Source organism: Ascidiella aspersa, chromosome 5 (assembly GCF_963924565.1).
Source record: "Ascidiella aspersa chromosome 5, kaAscAspe10.2, whole genome shotgun sequence".
In the NCBI taxonomy this organism is placed as follows: Eukaryota; Metazoa; Chordata; class Ascidiacea; order Phlebobranchia; family Ascidiidae; genus Ascidiella; species Ascidiella aspersa.
The window spans coordinates 1,523,047-1,545,825 of record NC_139451.1 but is presented as its reverse complement, the minus strand read 5'-3'; the positions used below and the strand labels follow the sequence as shown (position 1 = coordinate 1,545,825).

The window sequence follows — 22,779 nt, the reverse complement described above, 5'->3', positions numbered from 1 at the left end:
AACCCCATTGAACTTGGCGTGTTTTTAAACTTAATTTTGTGCTTTTACGATTTGATGCGAAGGGTTAAGAAATATCAAATATTTTAAATTGGATGAAAATAAAATTGTGTTTGTTATAAGAGGCGTGTGAACGAATTTTTAGATGATTTTTAACACTTTCTAATCTTTTTTTTTTCGTTTGCGATATTGAGAAAAGCTCAACAACTGGCAGTGTTGGGACAGGCATAGATCAAAAAAAAAGGCAACAAAAAATAATATTTCAACAATGTTTCTTTATAAACGCCAGATAAAAAAACATAAATGCATTTTTGTAACAAACGAACTAAGCATTCAGTTTGTTTTTCCAAAGAAGAGGTATTTATGTTTGATAATGATATAAACTTCACCGACTTTCTTAAAGTTTCCTAAAAAGATTTCAGTTAAAACACTAATTCAGTTCGTTCACTACAAGTGGATAAGGGCTGACACGAATTGGTTAGCGGGAGTGTGTGAACAGGAACACTTTGACGGGTCTGCAAAGGTGGTTGAAAATCATAAGTGAATAGATTTCAGTTGAATTAATTCGCCCCGAACGACTAGAAACTCAAAATGATAAGGATTGGCTTCCACATTTTATAACTGAGGTTCGGATAGATTTCAGTCACATTTAACTGAAGATGATACTTGTTCGTATCGAAACGTCTTAATCAAGATGATGTCGATCTACTCGACCTATTTTGTTTTGAGATTTATTATCAACAATACAGATGAGTACATTGTGTACTTGAATTACGATTAAAATATTATATAAATGCTTGTAGGTTTGCTTGGCGCAATTAAATAAATCTTTTTTCCGTTAGGTTGTTAGTTTTACTTTTATATCCTTGATTTTTGCCTAAATAAATCTCAGTCACAATAACTAATGATAATGCAAGTGCGTATCGGAATGTTTGCATCTAGGCACACTTTGCACGGATCTGTAATGTAGCCTGAAATTCGCACTTCATTAATAGGTCTTTATCAAGATGTTGTCGAGTCGCGTGTTCATTCAGTTCGTAACCAACTGAAGTAAAAAATAATCTGGCACAAGCAGCTGGGTTCACGCTCTTTCCATTTCCGCCAACGCCGCGTTCTTTTGTGACGTCACTTTCACTCTTCCGCGATTAATTTCCACTGAGTTTCGAAGCTGGTGAGGAAACGCAGCGGCCCTTTGTCTTTTGATTGTTGTTTGTCTTGTTAACTTTCTCTTCCCATCTTGCATTTTCTGGTTGAGTTTGTTTGATTCAGATGAAGCATTATATAATATACAAAATAAATTAAATTAAAATGCCCAGAGATATTTTGTCAATGTTGTTAAGACAAAACTTGCTTTGAGAAGTTTAAAAGTTGTTTTTTTGGCCGAACGTTTACCAGTTTAGATACAGCTTGCATTTACGAAGTTGAAACTGTTTTGAAACTCTAGGAAGATTTACTTCGTTCTGTCTTTTTTAATTTATGTAAACATAAATCAATTTTGAAAAGGATCTTGGTCGCATTTTGTATTTTTTATTGATTTTTTTAATAATTTTTTCATTTTTTTTCCTTTGTCTTGAATTGATAAAGCAATTTATAACATAACATTCACGTAGGCATTTCGTCGTTGATTTGCTATTTCACATCATGATTCTAAGTACAAACGACACCGCAGCAGAATGAACTCTACATCAGAAAACACAACCTCTGGTGAGTTTAATTTTGTGCTTTGTTGTATATTCATTCCATTATCAGTGTGCCCTGTGGATAAATATTTCCTGGCTAGTGGCGTGATGTGCTGCAAGGGGGGTGCAGATATATACACAGATAATACAGATGTTTATTTTTGATTTTTCGAAGGTTACAAACCGCAAAATGCGATTAAAACTAGGAATGTGCAAAGACAACTGATCGGAACCGAACTTGTTAAATGAAGAAAATTTTGGCCGAGTTACATGGAAAACAATTCACTTGGAACGTTTCAGTTTTACCTTGTTATCTAGTTTTGAGCAAAGCATGACGTCATTGGTATCGGATAGCGATACTTTTTGTCCGAAATATCGGTTATCGGAATAAAATGACAAGTATCGTGCATCCCTGATTGAAACTGTAAAGTCTATTTTTCAGCCCTTGCTTTCTATCCTTCCTTCACCGACAGCGTGGTTGTTACGTCACTGCTGGCATTGTTCATGATCATCAGCTCGGCGGGAAGCAGCGTCACAATGCTGGTAATATGGCGTCACAAAGCGCTACACACCAAGGCGAACTGCTTCATATTCAGCCTCTGTCTTTCTGATCTCATCTCAGCGCTCCTCTGCTCCCCCTTGTGGCTGTACAGAAGGACCTGGGGCTTCCGCATGTGGCAGTGGGGAGCACCGCTATGTGAGTTGCTTCTGCTATCAGCTCTTGTATAATTTTTTGATACAATTTTGACCGATGACTTGGAAATACATTTCCGGTTTTAGAAACAACTGAACAAGGAAAAGAGTGGCTAGTTGCGGGAGCAACTTAAAACTACAAAACCGGGAAGTCTTGAAATTGACCGCTGACTTAAATCTATGACATTACGTTTTAATTTGTTTAAATTTTATCTGGGACAATATTTTACTCATCGATCACTTGTTTTTTTTTTTTTTTTGCTTGACTTGACTTGACTTTGACCCAAATTATTTTTTCACAAAATACTTTTTCAGACTAATTTAGTAAATTGACGAAAAAAATTAGCGATAAAAGCTTGACGTCACCACCTACGTAATCCCTTTAATGTGTGACTGGTTTTTCGAACCATACTCTTAGCTGATAAAGCTATACAATATTCAAGGTCAGATGATGTTGAAGGTCTAACCACTTAATCACTTTGGCGCGATTTATGTGTCATTTAAAATATAAAAAACAATAAACCATACAACATATAATTCATCGAAATTAATCGGAACTCACAGTAAGAAAGAAAATAACTTTTACTTACATTGGAACGTTTTCTCCTCATTTTTTTAACTGCAAAGTTTTAAAGCAATCTTACATAACACATAGGATTGTATATTCTAATACATAATATCAACTCGAATTATTTTATTGAATACCATCGAAAATTCGGCTTTTTAATTTTCTGTGTTTCAATTTTAATAATATCACATAAAAATTTCCACCAACAAAAATTTGCTGCAATTTATTTTCCAATCACCCGTCTTTGTTGAACACCCAACTATTACGTCATAGGTCGGCTTTATTGGGTGAGTGACCTCATCACAAATTACGTCACATCCCTCCACATCGTTTCCTTCGCTCTGATGCGCTACGTCTCCATCAAGTGGCCGTTCTTTGCAGCGAGAATTACCGCTAGGTGGACGGCGGTATACATAGGCACTCTATGGATACTGGCCACGTGTTTCGCAATCCCAGTCGCTTTTATAATGGACGTGGATTTTGACCGGCGTATGTTAAAGTTGTTTGTTTGCTTTTTTTCTTCGAAATATTTATTTTGTTTTTTTTACAATCGAAGCGTTTTTGGTTTGTCATAAAAACTTGTCCAACTACAATCTTTAACCGTTATGTTAGGATTTCGAATCGTTCACAAAATGCTTCCTACTTCTGTATGGGCTTTGATATTCATTGTACGTCTAAACAAGATAGAGAGACACAAATAGCAAATCTTTCTCGCTTTGTTCTTTGTCTAACTACAATTTATCACTCGTCTAATTAGAACTTCCATTTAATTAAGATTTTTTAGAAATGTTCGCAAAATGCTAAAAAACACACAAACAGTAAATATTTGCAGCTTCCAACGCATACGGGAGCGAATGGCCTTCGTGTTCAGTCAAGGTCGCAGATGGATATTGCGTGGAGCAATACACTCTCTACTTCACCGTGATGAACTCCCTGCTCTTCTATCTTCCCGTTATCCTCATCATTATTTTATCGATTCTCATCGCAAGGGTTATCGCCAACAGAAGGTACCAGACCTAATACAATGACTTAAATTAACAATATTTTATAATATTGTCTCAGAGCCGTGTAGCTCAGTTGGTAGAGCGACGGTCCCGGTATGGCCGGAGGTCGTGAGTTCGAACCTCACTGCAGGCTAGTTGATTTTCTAGTCTGCCCCGCTTGCATCATTGATCGATCGACAGATTCGGTGAGTCTGCGATGGCTTTCGGTGTACTAATGATACGTAAGCCGCAATTGTTGATCAAAAAGCAGCTTCAGAAGGACTAGATCACAGTTGTTAACACACATATGTGTTGTGTGCATCTTTCATATTTTATAAAATTGAGCTTTTATCTCAAGTTTTGCACTGGAAACAGTTAAGGTTGCTACATCTAGTTTTCACAATAATATAGTGGGGGAGCTATGTGTCAAAACCGAAATCAAGTTGGGTCCGGGCAAAAATCAAAATAAAACGCCAAAATGAACATCTGTGCAAAAAATCTCACGTCTACCTATCGTATGCATGCCAGTGCAGATAGCGCCCCCACTAAATAGGACGAGTTGAACAAATTTGATGGTTTATCGTTTTATTTTGATGTTAGTGATTTAACTTGGAGATTACTTACTCTAATAATGACTTGACTGGGACTTGACTTGGGCAACTGATGACTTGGAATGGACTTGTTATTTTTTACAAATGACTTGGCTGGGACTTGAATCATCTGAGGAAAAATATTATTAATTTCCTGAAAGAAAATCCCTACTTTTTTCTATAAACACACTTAAGTACCCCTCAACCTTCATTATTATAAAAAAAATGTCAAATTTTAACAGTTTTTACCAACGATTGTTTCAATAAAACGTCCTGTGTGTGTTATAGGTAAAAACATGTATTTTGTAAAAAACAAACTTCACATTATTATCGCCAGTAGAGGGTACCAGTGTTGTAACGACTTAAGTGCGCCTAAGTCGCTGCTTTCAAATGTCTTGACTTAAGTCGTTCTGGTGAAATGACTTTACTTAAAATAACACACTTAAATTCAAATTAGAAATAAGTCTCGCGTTTCAGTTGAGTAATTGTATAGTTATATTGCGATATTATGCTCTGTTACGTCACAACGAAAGACAAGCGAAAGTGGGACTGACGCCATCATTAGAAGCCGACGCGAAACTTTGCTTGTTACGTAACAATAGATGGCGCCGACGGCGATTTAATGTTTTAAATCAATCTCGTTCTGGCAAGGTTAATTTAATTTCCGGCAAATTTACCAGAAAATGATCGCGGCTCCATGAATTATGCACGAATTCCTGAGGTCAGCACAAAAACATATTTGCCCTGGGACTGAAATCTAAAACAATATCACCTTTTAAATCTGCTTTTTATTACAACAGATCTTTTCAAGCCTAATTGAGGTGACGCAAATACTTGAGCTGACATTAACAAAACTAATTCCTAAAAATTAGTAAAACTTGACTTGGACTGGGACTGTACTTTCATTTTTTGAAAAAAATTGACTCGGACACAACATGAGAATCACTATTCACTGGTGGAGATTATAGCCCTTCGATAAATTTTAATATTCTTATATCCCGTCCACCATATTTGCATACAATTTACCAATACCCAGAACCTAGACGCAATAAACTGATAAAATATTGCATCATGAGCACCAGTCATTACGCAACAGTTTCAATAAGGGGTGATTCGGCGAGTATAACAACAAAAAATGTGTTAAATAAACGTTAGGTTTGAAAAATATTTGTTCAGTGTGTCGCGACATCTGTCAGGTGAGACATAATATCGATTGTTATGTCACAATTGAGGGCATTGTTAAAAACGCCACATATTGTTGGCGACAATTAAAATGTCTTTTAAATTGTGAGGTTTGCGTGAAATGTGGTGCTTTTCGTTGATAATTGCGTAATTAACATATTTTTTCGTTAAACCTACAACTAGTTACATTACCGAAATAAAATTGTTATATTCGCATTCACGGAAGATTAAACTAACTTTTGTAGAAACCAGTTCTGTAAACAAGTCGTATTGAAATGACTTCAATTCAAGGCGAGTCGTTTTAAAAATTAACAAGTTAACAAAAAATTAACTTGATGGATTAATTATTTGTGTTTGACCAATATTTCTAATGAAAAATGCGCAAAATATAACAAAATGATTTAAGTCCAAGCCACGCCATTTTGAAAACCGTTGCACAACAAAAAACAAAACAAAAAAGAAATAACAACAAAAAAACATAATAAATGTTGCTTTCGTTTTGCTCGTATTGAAATTAGAATAAATTGCTTGTTGTGTGACGTCACAATCGATACCAACTTCGTCGCGTTGTGCGTAATTTTCATAATTATTAAATTGCGACATTTAAAAGTTTGTAGAGTATGTTTAAACATTTTCTTAATTGTCTGTTGTTTCTTGGCTTAGGTAATTTTTACTCCATATACTGTTTACAACATTAGTTTCTATTGGAAGAGATAATAAACTAAAATTTCAGATACAATTTTTTGGAGTCCCCAAAGACAGGAGGTTGAGAACTACTGATTTCATATAAATAAGAAAAGAACCAAAATATATGGGAATCTTTCCCACGCGATCCGCAGCAGGTTCACAACAGAATCGTGTTTTTTAGGATCTTCTATTGCTTTTCACGTTAAAAACTGTTGCGTCAGCTTTTCCTTGAATTAACAGATTCCGTCGACGGGCCTGCATTCAAACGTCACAAAGCAGTCGCAACTGTGACGTAACAGACTCCGCAACAGTCGCAGCGTCCGCTCTTGGGCAACAGCAACGGCGACAGCAAAAAGTGGTTATGACGTCACAAGAGCGCGTGGCCTACGCACAGCTTTGTTACGTCATAGGGGCTTATATGTTTAGTTACGTTCCATTCACGATCTACACGATCTGGGCCTCTTTGCTGCCATCTAGTGCCAGAGAACCGTCACAGGATTACTGGTTCGGTGCTGCAGGACATATTTGCTTGAGGTTGGGCGAGTGTCTTAATCCTGTTGTCTACAACCTGGGTTCTTCTGTTCTAAGAAAAGCCACCTTTAAATTCCTCAGGAAAATCTTTGTAAGACCATGATTTTAAAGGGGGTGTTTTGAGCTGATTATTTTATGCTGAAAGTTCTGTTAAGTACAGCGGTTCTGTTAAGTAAAACATAAGTTGGCCTCTAGGTTGTGTCTGTGTCAAATTTTATTTTATATACGTAATCCCCATCTAGCAGTTATATAAAAGTCAAGCGCCTTGCCTAAGGGCATATTTCTACCAAACTGTCGACTGCCTAATTCCCAACTTAAATACTTCAGTTTGTTTAATCAAACAGGGCCAAAAATCCGGTGCCAAAACAACGGCACCCTGACGGCGCCGGTCAGACTAGGGCGTCCAAACGTAGTCACCATAACGGCCGAGCCAGACCGGTGGCCCCCAATCGTCCCATACCCTCTACCCACAGATTCGGGCGTTTTTTGGCCATTTAGTCCTTATTCCGCTGAAATTAGGCCTTATCCCGACAAGTTTATGTTTTATTCAGGCGATTTAGACCTTATTATGTCGTGGTTGTTACTGCGTACTTTATTATGTTGTTGATCTTAATACTATGGTCTTATGGATTTTTCTGCTTTAGATATTGTTGCCTTGCTAGTCTTATTGTGTGTTCCTCATAAAATTCATAAAGATATTATTATTACTCCTGTCGTATAATTGCAACATATATATTACGTATATAGATTTTTTCACCTATAGTTGCAATAATTTAGCCCTGGAAAATATTTCCCGAATAGGTGGACGAAACGATGTCACTTTAATAACATTTTGCCGAAAGAACAATTTATAATTGAAACAATGCCTGGCAGCAACGGCATATTCAAGAAACATTAAATTATCAATTTTAGATGTGTTTTGGAAATATGGATAAGTATCAATTTTTTTATTTTTTTATTTTTTATTTTGTAAATTGTCCTACAGTTTAAAATTTAAAAGACTAAATTGCAATCGACAATATTTCAACTTCACTTCATCGTCAATAAGGAAATATGCCGCGGGCACAACTGTATGGCCTTAGTTTGGTGTCCCTTGCGCTAAATCATTGTTTCACATCCACTATGATTCGATGCTTACTTTATTTCGTTTCTTGCTTTAATAAGGTATTTTTTTTTACATTTTTTGTTAGTTTTAGTTTTTTTAACTACTGTGGCCCGTATTTTTGTCTCTAATTCCTAAATATGTTGTTGTCCTAATTGCTTTAATTCATTGTAATTAGCTTCTCCAAATATTTCGTTCCTTGCCTCCACACTTGACAGTGTTTTTTTATTACAATATACATATGTTAGCAAATTGTTTGCGATTTTTTGCTGTGACTGTAGGCTCGGTTGGGTGTGTTATGATTCGTCCATCCCCCCGAAACAAAAAAGAAGTGAAATAGTTACTAAAAAATATACTAGGATTCGATATTCTTGATTTGAAACCTAATCTTCTAGTCAGTCATTGTTTTACGCCTTTGCCCTAAAGGTGATGAAACAATTTCCACTCAGTTTGTAGCGAGAAGTGTTTCAAACCAACAGAACAGATGTCGGGCACCTCGGCACTTTGTAGAGAGGAGTTGTACTGAATGTTATCAGCAGGCGTAGTCGAAAATCAGTGTTATGATGACCTTAAGTTAATTAGTATTTTGGAAAAATTAGTGGACTAAAGTTATTCTTAAGTAATTGAGGCTTAATTTGCTTCAATAGAGGCTTTAATACAACTTTTTATTTTCAGTTTTAACTTACGATTAAGCACAGTGTTTCTCGACCAAAAATTGCCTCGTCGTTTAAAAAAAAACGACGAAGCAGTCTACAGGGGGCCACAAGCATAAAATAAATTTATTATTTGCCAGTTAAACTGTGGTTTTTATCATGACAACCCCTTGTTAGTACTTTCCCAACGTATTATTCTAGAACGTGAGCAGGTGGCCACGAAAAGTTGCGGGCCTATTTACTTTGCCAAAACAACTTATTGTAGGTCTTGAGCTTAAAACACATTTAAAGTGGATTGCAAGGTAAAAAATTACATTTAAATTAACCGTGGGATATAACGTTAAGACCACATATTTTATTTTTGGAAAAACGCTAAAATTTAAACCCGGGTTATTTGAGAAAATTACTTAAGCATCAGTCAAGTCGTTTGTCTAAAACACTTAAAAAAATACAAACCATTTCCAGTAGAACTAGCAATCGTACGGCTGCGAACAAAAATCCACATTTTACGTTAAAAGCGTCGAAATCGCGCTCGTTCGAAATCGATTGATGACGCACAGAGGTCCGCGCGCGGTTTTCGTTTGTTTTAGAACGCCGCGCGGTCGTAAAAGCGCTAACAAGGAAACATTCGACGAATTAACGCGAAGAAGATCGATCGGAAGGTCGCTTCCCCTGGAAGGAGGAATGCTTGTTTGTAATTCCTCCGTATTTTCTAAAACACTCGACATTTTGCTCTTTCCACCTGTTGGCAATTTTTCTTATTTTTGTATTTCAACGGTGTTTTTTTGTTGTTTTCAATATTTTTCAGTTTTTGTTTTCACTTTTTTTTAGTTTTTTTCTTTTTTCGATTTTCATTTTTGCATTTTTTTATATTTTTTTGTTTTTTTCGAATTTTTTTACATTTTCTTAGTGTATTTCGTATATTTATTTTTAAATATTCTAACAAATGTTTTCGCGCCACGTCATTTGGTGATTTTGCTTGAAATTTATCGCCGAAAGTTATTTAATCTATGTGGGATTTATGGTCATGAGACTAAATAGGCAGCAACATTTTCAACTTATTTTTGTTTACTTTTTAAAATAAAACCATTTCAACACAAACCGCCAAAAAAATAATTTTCAATATTTTTCTATTCTTTCAGTCCACCGCAAATTCTTCAGCGTGCCGCGAGCGACCTTGCTGTGACCTTGAATAAACACTGAGTCACGAAAAAGGCGCGAAAAAGCGTTTTTCTGCTGACGCACCGCATCGATCGTTGTGCAAACAAGCCCCGTAGCTCGCTTCATTGTTACGTTTCGTCTCGTCACAATCATTCCGCGCCAGACGCCGCACGCTATGGAAGTACTGTTACGTATCGAAGACGTCACAAACGCCTATCCTGCTACTACTGCTGCTGCTGTTGTGACGTCACATTGGAATTATAACGTCACAAGCACGCCGCCGCCTCATGGTAAGTTGTGTTTTGTTTTAGAGTTTAAAGAGTAATGTACTTAAGAAAAACGAGTTTAGTGCAAAAATAGATGGACCAAAAAGAGTTTGGCGCAAAAATAAATTGCGGATCTTGAGTAATTTAGGCTTAAATTGCTTCAGTAAAAGAGGTTTAGGTCTAAATACAACTTTTCATTTTCAGTTTCAACTGACTGTTGTAACCTGTGTTTCTCAGCCGATTGAAACTGCGCTGCGAGGTTACTTAAGGTCAACTTTGGGCCTAAATTCAGCTTAGAAACGCAAATGTGTTTGTCAAGTAATGGTTACGCATTTCACACAATCGTAGGCTTGTATTCTTTGCAGTACATTATGATGCTGTTTAGGTCACTCTTCCTAAACACATGAGCCGCGAACCAAAATATTAGTTTGATTTGGTTGGGTCGCCGACTGCGGTAGTTTTATACGGTTGAATTGATTGAGATATAGAAATTGGTTTTCAGCTGGTTTGTTTTAAATCTGAGAATCTCAGGTTAAATTCGAATCTAATTACGATATTTGTCAAAATTTTAGAATTGAGAATTGAGTGGCCAAGCTTTGCTGTTGCACTTAAGTTTATTATTTGCGTCGCCGCTAAAAAAGTTAAGAAGCCCTGGGTTAGAAAAATACACATTTGTTAGATTTTTATTAAAATGCGCAAAAAATTTCTGTGTTCTACATTTCAGACAACACAAACTAAAATTAATAATGTTCAAAGATTTAGTGTCTTTAATGCGATAAAATATAGCAATCTCTAAAAAACAGCCATGTGTGGAGTAGCTCCCAATGTTACTTTTAACAGGCTTTGAAAGTAACTGCGTTTCAGCAGAACAGACTTAGTCTAGCGCGTTAAAGCCAATACGCTCAATTAAAATCGTGTTTTAAATTACTTGGCACATGGAAAGTCACTTTGCACCTAAGCATATAGCTGAAATAAAACTGTTCACTCAATATGCGGCGACATCTTAGCAGTTACGTTGATGCCTTTATGGAAAACTGAATACATATTAGTGAGGTAACATTGAATGCTTATTAAAATATCGTACAACTTTTTATAACAAATAAATAACAAATTACAATACTAATACCAACGCCGTGATAGTCGATAAAAATAAAGTAAATAATGTCGATTTTATCGAGTATTATGGCTTTGGCATTTTTATTGTAATTACTAAGAAAGTCTAACAAATAAAATTGTGGCTAAAGATAACGATTTAAGACGCTAATATATGTTTTCATTTTTATAAATTCCTCACAAAAAGGGCCGAGCTAAAAAGTTTCAGTTCAGTGTAAAATGCCTTGTATTGTAGTTGACGGTCGTATATCGCAGTTTATCTTTTTCGTGGTTGGAATTTGAGGTTTTATCTTAATCTACATCGGTTTTATATCTCCCTGTTTAAACCATTACTCGCTTCAAGCGGCTTTAAATTCAATTTTCGGGCGCTGAAAAACTGCTGTGTGTGTTTTTTTGAAATTTCCCGATTTTTTGCAGAAGCTCTGAAATTCATTCAACGTCTAACTACAACCTCCAGTAATTATCTTAAGAATTATTCGAAACGTTCAAAATACTACCTACTTCTGTATGAGCTTTGATTCATTCTTCCTTCGTCTAACTACAACCTCCGGACATTTTGCTGCAAAACTTATGAAAAATCCAGGCCCTTTTATGGCGTTTCAACGAGTTTATATTTATTTTGTGGCCCTCGTTATCAGCGATTTATCAACGTTTTGACCGAAAATGTGAATTTCACTTAGGCCGCATAAATCTGATTTGTGTAACAAGTATATCAATTATTAAATGTGGAATTTTTGTTAACGTTATGATAATCCTGAACAGGCTACTTTACATAAGAAACACAACGAACTAAAGTAAATATTTCTACTCAATATATTTGATAACCTTTCAAAAATTGACGCGGTTACAGTAAATTAATAAATTGTAATGGCTGTAACGGGGCACTTATAGTTTCTGGCAGTGTTGTAAACAAGCTTGGAAATAAAATGAGTCCCAGTCAAGTCATTTGTACAATAATTTAAGTCCAAGTCAAGTCAGTCATTAGAGCTACTCCATTCCATGTCAAGTCCTTATCGTAAAGCCACAACTTTCCAAACCTGGAATAAAGTTTAAAAAGTTGCTTGACTGCCATATTTTGTATGGCAGAGTATCATTTGTTTGACTATCTTGTCTGAGCAAACGTTACGTATGCGGATAACTGGAGCGCCTACAAGAACACAAATAAACTGCAAATTTAGGAAAATATTTACCAACATTGTGCACCATTGAAAACTAAACGGTAAACAGTTTTCTAGTCTCCAAGTGTTTATTTTGTCGTTATATGAACATATAACTTCGTTTTTGTTTCTTTACCTCACATTTCAGCACAAAAGGTGCTTTAAGCATTCATACGTATAGAGGATTATCACATATTGATTTCGTGGGAAAAAAATCCAATTTTATACAGAACAGCGTTGATACGAGAATTCAAAAAAGATAATACCGAAAAAACCAATGGTTTTTAACACTTTAAGTCTTGTTTTTACTTAATACATATACTTAGGATGCCTATCTTATATATTGTGTTGGAACATTATTGAATAAAAACAGCTATAAAAAGTCAATTTAGAACCGAAAATACCGAAACAACAGTGATTTTTAAAACTGATGTAACACTTAAAAATTGTTTCAAACTCAAGCATCTGTAAAATTTTTTTCACAAGTCTTGAAAAATATTTTCTATGCTCCATTTATTTGCTGTTCCGCGGTCTCAGCAGTTAATAATTACCTGGATACATCATTCAACCTCTAGGCACACAAAACCTCGGCATATTTGAGCAAACTTTTCGCGATTTACTTTATGACCGCATAACACACCGTAATAATGGACAACAATTACTTCCGAGACAATAGGGCCCGGTTGCGTCACAATGCTTAACAGAGGGTTTCTAGGCGTCAGCTGTTTAATGTCACGATTAATTGAAATAATAACACATAAAACTGTTCAAAGGTTAAAAAAACAAACGATTTAATAATGGGTAAATAGTGTAGTATAAGATCCGTGAAAACAAAAAACACAATTTTTAAGTGTACGTTAAGTTATGAAACGTAAATACAATGATGTTTTACTTGGTGTCCGTATTACATTCTAGTACTAGAATGATGTAAAGTAACGACTGTAAAACCTTTCATTTTTAACTAACGTTAAATTATCGAGCTTTGGACGAAAAATGTTAAAGGCATTTATTTGCATTGTTGAATCATAAAGTTGCATTGAGTTGTTCTTAAATCATTTTCTTGCAAAACTTTATTGTTCAAGGTTAAAAGATCTGCGTTTCAACTGCCTTGTGCTCAACTAATTGGATGATATAACTGTATTGGTTTGCAATCGGATCGACAACGATACCACCCGAGTATCGGACAAGTACCGATAGTACCGTAGTATCGGACGGGTACCGATACCATCCAAGTATCGGTAGAGTATCGATGAATATCGGTTATCGGCAAATTATATAATTGTTAAACAACTAATCACTTAAAAGAATCAATCAAATTTAACGTGTTGACAAAATGTGGCTTCAACACTATAAAACGCATGCCTTGAAACTACCTTTCTTACCACCTATGATGTAATATAATGATGACGTCACGCATAGATTATGCCAAAAAATTTATTACGGAAAAATTCCCCACTTAGGCGATTAAAAAATCCCCGCATAAAATAATTGAACGCATTCCAAAGCGATTGACTACTTTGTCCTGGTTGTTTGTGACGTCATAGTTGTGGACCGCGACTCGCGATTGTTTCCCGGGGGAGGGCAGCTGCGGTGTCGGGGACACTCGGCGATTGTTTGTTGACATTCGAGAATTATTGTTGACAAAGTCGCGGTTCATTGTTTTAATTCGATTTTCAACAAGATACAATTACTGAAGCGCAATTTACAAACGTCTATTCAAAAGTATGAATAGATCACAAAAAGTTGTATATTTATTCCGGTTTAAAACATTTCTTGCTTTTTTTTTTTTGATGACTAAAAAGTAGTAAAACTGTAACACCAAATTATCTTTACGTTCGCTTTATTTGTTTCTTCACCTCACTTGGTTTGTTCTGTAACCTGTTGCCTTTCTACTTTTGTGTTTTTCAGTAATTACCACTAATTGTTTTCCACCTTTGTTTTATTGCTAAAGGGCAATTCCTTAGTTTAGAAGTTGCTGAGACTATAGGGAACCACCACGGTCTTGTTTTGAGCGTAGCGTGGTATACTGTAAGCTTTAGGAGCAAGCGAGCTAGCGTACGCGCTAGCCGCTGTGCTATAGATTGCGCTTAGTGTTGGCGTTAGCGCCACACGGCCATTCTAGTCCTAATAAATACTTATGTTCAACTGGAGTACGTCATCCGGTCAGGGACAGACCGTTAAAGCAGGTTAGAAGAAATGGCGCAACAAATGGCGCAACAAAAATACATCAATATGTGTAGTTAACGTATTAATAACTACATCGTTTGTGACGTAACAGTGCATGACAATTAAAGGTGTTGTATGCCTGTTATTGACTTTTGTGGTACTGCTCATAAATGCTACAAAAAAAATTATTAAGAGTACTTTATTTATAAATTTTTGGAGGGAATGGCCCCTGTGATATTTCTTTAGCTTCGTAATAATGAATTCGAAAAACAATGATTTCAAATGCACATGGCAATAATGTTACATTCAAGCATTTTATTGCCACAATTAAGTTAAATAAACAACGGAATCGTTTTGCGACGCCCTTTGAAAAACTTACACGACGCGTCAGGGAGTTGCAAAGTGCAGTTTGATAAGCTAAGGTTGTTAAGTATCTGTAAAATACTCAAAGTACGTTAATCCACAGATTTATAGATATATTTTTTTCGGACTCCAGCCATAAGACCAAGATAAGAACAACACCAACGTCAAAATAAAACACAATTCGGAATAAGACCAAAATAGAACTAATACCTATGGTATTATACCTATGGTATTAGTACCGTCTAAATCGTAATAAGTCCTAAATCCGTCGGAATAAGACCTAAAAGGTCAAAATCAGGCCTAAACAACAATTTAACTAACCCCAAACCCCACCCCTAAGTACATCACTAACTCCCCTAAAAGTTTCAACACTAACCCATTTTCTAACCCCACCCATTACCCACCAATAACCCCAAACAGGACAAAAAATCCGGTGCCGAAACAGCGGCGCCCTGAAGGCGCCGGTCAGACTAGGGCGTCCAAACGTAGTCACCAAAACGGCCGATGCCAGACCGATGGCCCCCGATCGTCCCATACCCTCTACTTACAGGTTCGGGCGTTATTCTGGCCATTTAGGCCTTCTTTCGATGAATTTAGGCCTTATTCCGTTGAATTTAGGCCTTATTCCGATGAATTTAGACCTTATTCTAAAGAATTTAAGCCTTATTCCGTTGAATTTAGGCCTTATTCCGTTGAATTTAGGCCTTATTCCGATGAATTTAGAACTAATTCTGATGAATTTAGGCCTTATTCCGACAGATTTAGGTCTTAGTCAGACGATTTTGATCGTATGCTGTACTGGATATTACTGCGTATTTGGCTTTATTATGTCGTTTGTCTTAATACTATGGTTTTATAGTTTTTTGGGCTTTATGTATTGTTGCTTTTTAGGTCTTATTGTGTGTTCCCATTTTTTTCTCTTCAGGCAAAAATTCCAATTACCTTTATGACACAAACAACAAGCTAACAACAAGTAATTTTTGTTAAACATTTATTCCTTAAAACATGTTTTTCTTTGTTAAAACATGTATTCCACATGATGTTTATTAAACATTTATTGGCAGGTGATGGGTCCGTGCAAGAGCCGCTTCTTTAGGTAAGGGGGTTAGATTCTTCGTGCTTCCACGTCACAACAATGCTCTGTGACGTCACACTGGTCGATTGTAGGCTTTGTTGACCGCACTTAAGCGGTTGAGTGTGACGTCAAGCCTTGGTGGAGCTTGGCAAGTGACGTCATGCTCGCTGCTCAGCATGGAGCTGGTGACAATGAGCACACCAAACTTCCTTAAAACACGTTTTGTTGTTGTTAATGTGCGACGCATTTAAAATTAAAACGACGCACAATTGAGAAGAACTTGGTTGAACATTTATTTTTTAAAACATGTATTATTTCGTCACAAACGGCTTTATTATATACAGAGCACGCGTCATGGGTAACAATGGTCGTATTGTCATTCTTCATCGGCCTCTTCATGATCATTAGCTCAGCAGGAAGCAGCATCACAATGCTAGTAATATGGCGTCACAAAGCGCTACACACCAAGGCGAACTGCTTCATATTCAGCCTCTGTCTTTCTGATCTCATCTCAGCGCTCCTCTGCTCCCCCTTGTGGCTGTACAGAAGGACCTGGGGCTTCCGCATGTGGCAGTGGGGAGCACCGCTCTGTGAGTAGCAGTTTTAAACCTTAAAGTCACGGTTTCTCAACTATGAGTAGCACATTACATCATGAATTGTTGCAAATTTGGGTACACTATGCACGGTTCTGTAATGTAGCTTGGAAATGAATGACAAAGCAAAAAGGTCGAGTAGAAAGCATTTTACGAATGACTTGTTTGGGATTTAAGTCATTTGAAAATGACTTGACTTGGATTAGGTTGTTTAAGGGATGACCTGACTTGGACTTTAGTTATTTTACTAATGCCTTTTAGGAGACTCAAATAAGGAAAAGGTAAACTTACATAATTAAATTAGCCATAAAACACTCATACTGAACTGTGCCCCGCAGGCAAGGTCTACTGAGTGGGCGACTACCAAGGCTAGCTCCTACTATACAAGTTAATTACACAAAATTTATTAAGGTCAACAATGTCAAGGCACCACGTGCTCACTGACCTATGACATCAAGCCAGAGAATACTTATATAATTAAATTAGCAATAAAACCCCCACAATGCCCCCGCAGGCAAGGTCTAGCCTACTGGGTTTCTGGTTCAAGTATTGTTGCTTTGTAGGTCTTATTATGTGTTTCCGGCCATGTGCTCAGCCACCTTAAGCCACAGAAGGTATTAGTACTTATTATTATATTAACCATAAAACACACCCCGCAGGCAAGGTCTACTGGGTGGGCGACTACACCACCAACTACGTGACGTCACTGCACATCGTGTCTTTTGCCGCGCTTCGATTCGCCGCCGTACACCGACCCTTCCTCGTATCGGCTATAAGCAAGCGACACACTCTCGCCTACATCCTGTCGCTTTGGATTGTTTCCGTCTGCACCGCGTCGCCCCTCGCCGTCTTCATGGACGTCGATTTCGACAGAGGTACAACCTTGCTTGTGACGTCTGCTTGTGACGTCATAATAAAGATGGTTTGAATAATGCGATGTTTAAATGCTGTGCGTTTTGAAATTTGGAACCCTTACTTTAATTTATGGTCCCTCTTTGAAAATTTAGATTTCAACCTTGAAAGTAAAATATTTGACCTTGAAGATTGAATCTAGTATTGACAGAGGTGTATGTGTGTGACGTCATATTATAGATGGTTTGAAAAATGTGATATTTAAATGCTGCGCGTTTTAAAATGTAGAAACCTTGCTTTAGTTTGTGGTCCTTCCTTTAAAACTTAGATTTTGACATTGAAAGTAAAATATTTGACCTTGGATGAATCTAGTATTGACAAAGGTGCATGTGTGTGACGTCATAATATAGGGTATTTAAATTATGCGAGTTCATTTAGTGTTTTATAAGGAAGGTATACATTTGCCATAATATATTGTACATTTTTTTGTTAATATTTTACATTAAAGGTTACCTTGACAGTAAAATATTTCACCTTGAAAAATGTAGTGTTGACAGAGGTACTTATGTGTGACGTCACAATTTGGATTATCCAAATTATTTTGGCAATATGAATCCCTTTACTTTACTATTTAGGCGTTTTTTCAAAGATGTTAGACAATTACGCTTTGTCGATCTTGAATTAAATATTTGACCTTGAAGGTTGAACGCCGTAAAACTAACATATGTTTGTGACGTCATAGTATAAATGGTTCGATGTGTGCAACCTTATGAAAATCAATTGTTAGCCTTTTGTATTTGTGGTGTAACACAACGGCTCATTTCCGTCTCTTAATATTTAACCGTATCGACATTCGATCGAATATTTGACCTTAAATGACATTGGATCTCGAAGGTCAAATATTTGAGGTTTACATTTAAGGTTAAATGTTTCACCGTTATGGGCATTTGGTCTAACGTCAGAAAAATGGTTAAAAGAAAACTTGACCTGTAAAACTATGTGACCTTGTGAGGTTTCAATTGCCTTTTAAATGTCGAATGTTTGACCTTAAATAATATTTAATTCAAGGGCGAAATAGTGTATTGAATTTTATTTGACCTTTAAGGACATGTAGCGGCAAACGTCAAACGTTTAACATTTGACATCGAATGACGAATATTTGGCCATGTCGTAAAAGGACGAATATATAACCTTGGTGTAATGTTTGACCTCGATGTCATATATATAACATTTGACCTCAAAGGACAAATATTTGTCCTTGAAGAATGTGTTATAATAATCGTCATATATTTAACATTTGACCTCGAAGGACGAAATGTGTGACCTTGAAAAATATGTTGTTCAACCTGTTTAGGCGTTATGTTATAATCATATATATAACATTCGACCTCAAAGGATAAATGTTTGACCTTGAAACAGGTGACGATTCGGCGGGCAGCCACTGGCCTTCATGTTCGATCGGTGTGTCGGAAGGTTGTTGTTTGCGACAGTACGACATCTACATTTACATCGTCAACCCTATATTCTTCTATCTTCCTGTTATTCTTATCACTTGCTGTTCGCTGGCCATCGCCAAAACCATCCAATCTAAGAGAAGGTGAGGAACTTTAATGCCGCTATTTAGCTTACAAAGCGAAAATGGTTTGACAAAAGTCGGGATTTAACCATGCGTTAAATGTGTTTTGTTTAGTTAAACTTTTGCCAAAATGTTTGCAATTAGAAGACTGTGATAAAAACTATTCTACACATTTGTAACCTTTAGTAACTTATGGTGAGTTATACAGTGATTAGTGTTAAATTTTTGGGGATTATGAAAACTTTTAGAATGCCTTTGGGCAAAATTTCTTACTACTTTAGTGATTTTAAAATGACTGGAACTTGATAACAACAAGTCGAGAGCGAAGGAAAAAAAGAACGAAGTACTTCAATCAGTGTTTCTTAATCTTTTTTTTGCACTAAACCGAATACTATAACAACGAATCTTTGACGACCCTTCTATAAGCAAACAAAACATACTTTAGCATTAACAAGTTTTAGTTTAGTTAGATATAATATACCTTCGTATTGATTTCAAAAAATTTCTCAATTTTCAAGAAATTTTGCCCTGAACCAAGCTTAATAAATCTAACTATACATCTAACTATACAAAATTTCTTACTACTTTAGTGATTTTAAAATGACTGGCACTTGATAACAACAAGTCGAGAAAAAGGGAAAAAGTAGAAAGAAGTATTTAGAGCAGTGTTTCTTAATCTTTTTCCGCAGAGACCCAAATACTAGGCGTAAGTACAACAGCAAATCGTTGGCGACCCAATTCACTTCATTAAATCTTCTATAAGCAAACCAAAGACACTTTAGCATTAAAAAGTTTGGATTTAATTTATATGAGCCAGACCTTCGTATTGATACGAAGGTCAAAACCGATCCTATTAAATCTAACTATATGCAACTATTGCAGTCAGCGACCTAAATCAATTGCCACCTAATACGTTGAGAAACACTGGCTTAGGGCATACCGTATTTTACGGACCATAAGGCGCACCCGATTATAGGGCGCATTGTCAATAAATTGCTGTGATTAGATTTTTGTTCATACATAAGGCGCACAAACAATTTATCCAAATCGCCCGGGCGTCCGCAACACGCTGAGGCCTCCACAAAAAAGCCGAGACTTCAGCCGCGTGGTAAACCGCTCCGCTCTTTCTCCTACTCCTCTCATTTTTCTCCGCGCTCCTCTTTTTCGTCTATCGGTACTCGTTTGAGTGTAGGCAATAAAAGTACTTGATCCATACATTAGGCGCACCGGCTTATAAGGCGCACGATCAATTTATGAGAAAAAAAAGGATTTAAACTGCGCCTTATGGTCCGTAAAATACGGTACATTGCGTAAATCTAACCCGAGGTAAGTTATTATATGGGCCGAAAATTTATTTTCGGGACATATCTTGTTTTTGCCCGAAAATGTTTCAGACCGATTTTTGTCCGGAGCTTTATAGAAAAAGTATACTTCGTAGAATTCTCAAAATTTAAGACAAGACATGTTGTATGTAGGTGGGCTTAAGAGGTTTATGAGTCTATACCCTTAGGCACCTTCGATTAGGAAACAAAAACCTAAAACACTGTGACGTCATCGTTTTAGCTCTCTATAGCTATCGACTCCCATCTAGTTTTTATCCATTTAGCTTCCCTAAAATCCAATTGATTCATTAGCGGCTGTTCTAAAAATATAATTTCAAAACACTTCAACAAAGTGGGTTTAAGTTGAAACCAATGTTCAACAGCATGCTGCAGTAGTTTCTTTGTCGTTATTTTAATTTTTCACATGGCGCTAGTCTGGTTGAAAACGAAATCTTCGTTTGCCCAAATCGAAGGAACTTAAGATGCCAGTTTAAGCGAAATTTTTATTATTTTTTAGTAAAAGTCTGACTCTATATTTCACTCGGGTATTTAAACTTTAAGTTTACTTGTTTAACAACATTCCAAGTCATCAGTTGCGCAAGTCAAGTCCCAGTCAAGTCATAGTTAGAGCAAGTCAACTTCAAGTCCTTATAATAAAAATAAAACAATAAAAAGCTCAATGAAAACACTAACTTACTTAATACCCAAATAATTTGTCCAAAAGTCTCGGCAAATCCGACAGCACATAAAGTTGTTAACAACGGTTTCGAATTCCATTAAGATACACACTTATGTAGGGTTGTATTGGCGCTGATCTGAAACCAAATTAACAATTAAATTTCGGATTGCGGTTTAACGGAGCGAGTGATTAAACGTTGAAAAAGAAATTCATTAAAATCCACTGGAGGTATTTAAACTCCTAAACACTCAAAGATATTTTGGCAAGCTAACTCGGAAAATCTCTTTATACATTTTTAAATTTGTTAATTTTATCTATTTTGTTTATTTGAGCTTAGTAATGACGTCATTTAATATTGGGCCAAATCACGCGATACTTTTGTCCGAGATATCGAATATCGGAATAAAATGTCAAGTATCGGACATTTCACTCATCTAGTTGTTCTGAAGGTGATTTTCATATCCCTCCCTTACAAGCCCGAACACTCGTCAATTCCTCCCTAGAATAAAACACGAAAAAAAACAAGTATTCCACCTATTTTATTTATTCCTTCAATGTAACTTGCTGACAGAAAATATGTAAAACAAACCTATGAGAAAAGAGTCGAAAAATTTAAAAAATATAAAAATATACGTAAAATCTACAATAGACACATCTGTGCAAAAAGCAAAGACTTGTTACAAAATTTGGAAGCGTTAATCCTCTGAAATTTGAGTATGTTTGAAGGTATGACGTAGTTATTAATTTTATACCATGTATAAAAAATAGCTGCATTGGTGCATATTTCTCAATGGGCTGTAACTGTGAAGAAACAATAGACTTAGATTGTTGGCCTTTATATTACATATAACCGATTAAAAAGCTCTTTTTTATCCATTTTTTCTCCCCAATACCTCCATGGAACAAATTTCCCAAAATTAAAAAAAAATTCTCACCCAAAGGAGCCAATTGGCTCCATTTAAGAACCACTGCACTGCACTATCTATAACATTTTCTTGTATAAAGGTACCGAGAGCGCCACCTATCGAGCAAGCGCTTACGTCACACGCGATCCAACACCGACGTATCGGTGACGTCACAACCGGATCTGCGTGACGTCACAACCAGCAGGCCTCAGAGCGTCGAGCACCCCTCCCCCCTTCCCCTGTCACGTGACCAGTTTGCAACGGATTCACTTCACGGTTCGTCGCACACGAACGGTCACGCTTCAGCGGCGTTCAGCCCGCGTGTGTTACGTCATAATGGGCACGCGCCGGTGGGACAAACGATGTCGCGCGAGTCCTCGCACAGTCACAAAGAAGTGAGCACTTTCACGCAGCTCACCTTGATCGTGATCTCGTTCATGATTGGCTACATCCCGGTCACGGTCTACTTGCTCTGGTCGACTGCGACCCCGGATGACCTCAAACGACCCGAGACTGATTACTGGTTTGGAACCTTGTCCTATGTTCTGTTGAGGTTGAGCGAATGCTTGAACCCTGTCGTTTATAATATTGGATCCAAGTCGCTGAGGTCGGCCACTATGGGAATGCTGGGAAAGCTTTATCGTTGTTGATCTTTTTCAGAAGTGTTGAAATAGGACTTTTAAGTATCTGCCCTCTAATAATATGTAACGGCAAAGGTCAAATAGTTGACCTTGGCCTCAAAGATTCGGTGAATCTGCGATGGCCTTCGGTATTCTTTTATGCAGAAGGGTCGAAATAGAAATTGAAGTATATTTGCTCTTTAACAACGTGAACGGCCAAAGTCGACAATTTAAAACTCGAAAGGTCGAATGTTTGACCTTGACTT

At 36.7% G+C, this 22,779-nt stretch overlaps 2 protein-coding genes across 2 annotated transcripts; both read left to right on the top strand.

Moving 5' to 3' along the window:
* Positions 1-2,196: 2,196 nt before the first annotated feature.
* On the top strand, positions 2,197-7,013 carry LOC146141430 (growth hormone secretagogue receptor type 1-like). Its single transcript, XM_083390117.1, has 4 exons — positions 2,197-2,373; positions 3,211-3,426; positions 3,770-3,944; positions 6,620-7,013. Exons 1-4 carry the CDS (start codon positions 2,214-2,216, stop codon positions 7,011-7,013), a joined length of 945 nt encoding a protein of 314 aa, XP_083246243.1. The 5' UTR covers positions 2,197-2,213.
* Positions 7,014-16,324: 9,311 nt separating this feature from the next.
* LOC146141429 (growth hormone secretagogue receptor type 1-like) lies at positions 16,325-22,543 on the top strand. The gene is made up of 4 exons (XM_083390115.1): positions 16,325-16,556; positions 17,219-17,434; positions 18,831-19,008; positions 21,994-22,543. Exons 1-4 carry the CDS (start codon positions 16,331-16,333, stop codon positions 22,541-22,543), a joined length of 1,170 nt encoding a protein of 389 aa, XP_083246241.1. The 5' UTR covers positions 16,325-16,330.
* The last annotated feature ends 236 nt before the right edge of the window (positions 22,544-22,779 follow it).